Raw genomic sequence first — 4,869 nt, forward strand, 5'->3', positions numbered from 1 at the left:
CCGTCGCTCGTTTGTCATTAAAAAGTTATTAACTAAAATATTATTTATTGAATGTGTTTAGTACTAATACATTTTCACATCTTAGACACGTTATTTCGCCACGAACAACTTTCTTCTCAAACAAAAAATTCCACAAAGAATCAAAATTGTATGTCAAATTGATAACTCCGTGCAAATGCATGTTAAAAATTAAGGAAATCTTGAAATTATCCAACTGACTGATACACGACTATATGGCATACTGAGACTGGTGATGTAGATACGTGTTATATACAAACATTCATTACATTATTCCCAAACACTGATTTGTTTTGATTTCTTTTGATATTCTTATTTAGTATGTTACTCACTATACATATATTGTTTATATGGCAGTCGACATGAATTACCAAGCTTATATTTTAAAAATAAAGAGAAATTAAATTAGAAATAGGTTTGGGTTAGGTTATTTCTTCTGGAAGTGGAGCCCCCCCCCCGTAGGGGGGGGCGGAACCCACTGTTTTATGCACACACTTTTTAATGCGAATGTTCCACATGGGTATACAACTTTTCACGCAAAGCGAGATTCAACTCATGTACAACCCATGTAGAATCTCACTTTGCTTTAAAAAGTGTATGCATTGTCACAGTAGATTCCGCCCCCCCTACGGGGGGGGGGGGCTCCACTATCAAAGAACTATACTGCGTTCACGGAGAGAACAACCTCGCTTTTCGTCCGGTTCGGTCAGAACCCGCCCGATCGACCGCCCATTTTGCCCCCTCTATGCTGTCAATATTGGTCTTGCAGCTTGCAGATCCGGCTAATTGACAATGGAGACCCGCGCATTCCTTAATGAGTTCCTCCAAACATTAGAAAGTTAATTGTCACATGCAGCGGTATAAAGTTTTTTACGAAATGGACAATAGTGCAATGGAAGAAGATACGGACATGCAAGTAGGCCCATTATCTCCTACGAAAAAAAAATAAAAAAGGCCAGGTAATTAAAGACAAATAAAAATTATTATTTTGTATTATCTCTGAAAATATAGCAGTTATTTAAGAAACCTAACCTAAAGAAATGCTTATTGTTCCTTGTTACATTTTCGTTTTTAATTTATTGTAGCTCGTTCACAAACGTGAATGTCTCCTCATTGTGAATTTGTACAAGGATTTGAAGGAAGAGAGTCCCGAAATTTGTAAAAAAGAAGCGTACGCAATATTATCCAAAAGGACGGGATTTGGAATATCTACTGTACAAAAAATCTTGCTGGAGTACGAGAGGACTGGCAATGTCACATCTCCGAATAAAAAGAAACCTCGTATCACCTGCAATCAAAAAGTCGACTAATGTGACAGAAATGCAATCAGAAGAAAAGTTCATGAATTTTACATGAACAAAGAATTGCCCACATTAGCGAAGGTTCTCCGAGCCGTGAATAACGACGAAAACCTACCAAATTTTAAGCGGACGAACTTTTGGAAATTGTTGAAGGACCTAAATTTTGTTTTTATTGGTCGACGTCGTAATAGCGTCCTTACAGAAAGGGATGATCTAATTTTGTGGCGGCGAAACTATCTGAGAGCCGTGAAAAAATTCCGAGAAGAGGGTCGGCCGATATATTATCTGGATGAAACTTGGGTAAATGCAGGTGACGTTTCTGCCAAGGTTTGGATTGATTCTAAAATCAATTCCAAGAAGGATGCGTTTCTTCGAGGACTGTCCACAGGCCCGTCTAATCCTACGGGGAAGGGCAAACGATTGATTGTCCTGCATATTGGTAGTACAGCCGGCTTCGTACCTAAAGGACTTTTATGTTTTGAATCTAAGAACAACACTGCGGATTACCACGATGAAATGAACGGCGACACATTTCTTGAGTGGTTTGAGAAAATTTTACCGTCGCTTGAAGATAACGCCGTTATCGTTATGGACAAGGCTCCATATTATTCTATGAAGTTGGAAAAAATACCGAACACTTCATGGAAAAAAGCGGCAATAATAGAATGGTTAGAGAACAAAAGCAAGACCGCTGATACAACAATGTTAAAGGTTGAGCTCCTGCTAATTGTTGATCTTATAAAGGACAATTATAATAAATATGTGATCGATGAGACAACAAAACTGTGCTCAGACTGCCTCCTTATCATTGTAAGCTTAACCCATCGAAATGGTATGGTCGATGGTGAAAGGATATGTAAAGAGCCACAACAATATGTTGAAGATCAACGACGTGAAAACACTACTCGAACAAGGAGTTGAGCGCGTGACAGCCGAACATTGGAATAATTTTGTTAGGCACATTATAGAAGAAGAGAAAAAATTCTGGGAAATCGATGAAATAGCGGATAGATGGATAGACAATATTCCACCATTAATAATTAATGTTGGCGGCGAAAGTGATTTTGACACTGATGACAGTGATTGATGGTCGATCACCGAGAAAAATAAATTATATTGTTTTTATGTTAAAAGCTTTATATTAAATAAAATTTATTTTATAAAAATAAAATTAATAAGTACATCTATTTATTTACAATAGTAATTTTAAATTTAATTATATAATTAAATTTTATTAATAATTTTTAGATTGCAAAAAGAAAAAATAAATATAATAGATATATCGCGATTTAATTAAAAAGAGTAATAAATTTCGATTAATAGAGAATAACTCAAGCTTTCAATATTATTACATTTCTTTCGAGTTTTATAGGCGAATCACATACGTGATACATTCGATATGCATACGGCATTGAAGTAACGCGCTGAAGTTTCTCACCTAATCCCCACTCCGCCCAAAGCTGCGCGAAGCGAGGTTGTTCTCTCCATGAACGCAGTATAGACACATTGGTTTGCGTTGAACCTCGCTTTGCGTGGAAAGTTGTAAACCCATGTGGAACCTCACTTTGCATTAAAAAGTGTATGCATAAAACAGTGGGTTCCGCCCCCCCCCCCCCTACAAGGGGGCTACACTTCCGAAAGAAATAACCTAACCCAAACCTATTTCTAATTTAATTTCTCTCTATCTTTAAAATATAAACTTGGTAATTTATGCTGTCTGCCATATAAACAACATATAGTGAGTAAGGGCCCGAGCACATAAAAAAACTTAAGCAGTAAACTTAAGACTTAAGAATTTCAACCATACGGAATTATTGCACAAATTTATCAATTTGACATACAATTTTGATTCTTTGTGGAATTTTTTGTGTGAGAAGAAAGTTGTTCGTGGCGAAATAACGTGTCCAAGATGTGAAAATGTATTAGTACTAAACACATTCATAAAATAATATTTTAGTTAATAACTTTTTAATAAAAAACGAGCGACGGCTAAAACCTTCTGAAGATCACTCAAGAGGGTGACCTTGACAATATATGTCAAGGTCAAAGTCATCGGGGCTGCATCCCCTAAACGTCACTTTTACCATAACTATTTTCAGTGTGCGATGTATCGTTAACGAGATATTTTGCAAAAACCATTTTCACAAAATTTTGACGAGCTGTAGCTCCAAAAATATCCATCTTACAGAAAAAAGTTTCAAATAAGAAAAGTGGGGAATTTTGTTCTCTACAAAAATTGTTACGATTATTTTTGTCGTAGGATCAACCGTTTATGAGATATTTGGCAAATACTAATTTCCAAAATGGCGGCTAGAGCATAACCCCCCCCCCCCCGCCAAACCAACTCTCATTTACGCTCAGGGGGCACCCCTGAACAATTTCCAGAAGGAAAATCATTTGCGTAAAATTATGCATTATGAACCTATGTTTTTATCTTTGGCGCCTGGACTACAGTTGCACCGATGTTATTTATGGCTTTAAGCAAGACTTAAAACATTTGTTTTGGTTTGTAATAATAACCAATATTATTTGGCTTTTGTTTTTAGACTATAAACTATAATTTAATCATTGATTTACTTATATTTAATAACATTTTTCTCCATTACTATAATGCATACCTAATCACTGATCAAATTTCGTCCCTTATTTTAGCAATCGTGTATGTGTGTAGTAAAACTACTATAATTTTAAGAATTTTGATTCTTAATTTTTTGAAATAGAAAATGCAATATAAAGTAGATTATTCATTCATTTAAATTAGCATGTTACACGTGGTATCAAAGTTTATCGGATGTACACATTTTAAATATTTAAATAAATCAAAGTAGATACGATTCGAGATAGAAAATGTAATACAAAATATATTATTCATTCCATTTAAATTAGCATGTTACACGTAGTATCACAATTTATAGGATATACGCATTTTGAATATTTAAATAGATCAAAATAGATACAATGATGAAAGAGTATATTTCAATGTTGCAATACGCACTTCTATTGTGTTTCAAGGAAATATTTTAGATTATATATATTGATTAAATTATAATATGTAAAACTATTATATCGTCGCAGATAAAAAATTAAAAAAACATTTTGAAGCTTGAAGTTAAAACTTTAATGTGCTATTGATAGTTTTTCTAATGTTTTCATTTCTAAAAAATGTAGGTTTAGTTTCAAACTCGTGTAACACGACCAAAAAAAATATATGCGGTTTATTTGTGTATAAGACATTAAAATCGAAAAATTGCAGCCGATCAAACAATTAATGTTCTGTGCCTTTTATGTTTGCAAAAATCATATTTGTTAACAGTTTTGCAACTATTTTGCGTTTGATGATATAATACAGAGTAATCGAGATGTTGTCTACCTTTAAAAATATTTTGTTTATCTTTAAAAAAATGTAGGACCAGTTTATGACATAACATATGTTATTTTCACGTAAATTGTTTTAAATCCTAACAAATATATATGAAGTACCTCCCCAAATAAAAAAAAAATTAATAATATATAAAAATGGTGAAATGAAATATACAATTTGACGGAGAAC

General features: G+C 33.8%; 1 protein-coding gene across 1 annotated transcript; it reads left to right on the forward strand.

Annotated features, from left to right (window-relative positions):
* The first annotated feature begins 1,370 nt into the window (after nucleotides 1-1,370).
* On the forward strand, nucleotides 1,371-2,240 carry LOC115233052. Its single transcript, XM_029803260.1, has one exon. It carries the CDS (start codon nucleotides 1,371-1,373, stop codon nucleotides 2,238-2,240), a length of 870 nt encoding a protein of 289 aa, XP_029659120.1.
* The last annotated feature ends 2,629 nt before the right edge of the window (nucleotides 2,241-4,869 follow it).

The sequence above is a fragment of the Formica exsecta genome, unplaced genomic scaffold, assembly GCF_003651465.1.
Source record: "Formica exsecta isolate Colony F162 unplaced genomic scaffold, ASM365146v1 scaffold1567, whole genome shotgun sequence".
Classification (NCBI taxonomy): Eukaryota; Metazoa; Arthropoda; class Insecta; order Hymenoptera; family Formicidae; genus Formica; species Formica exsecta.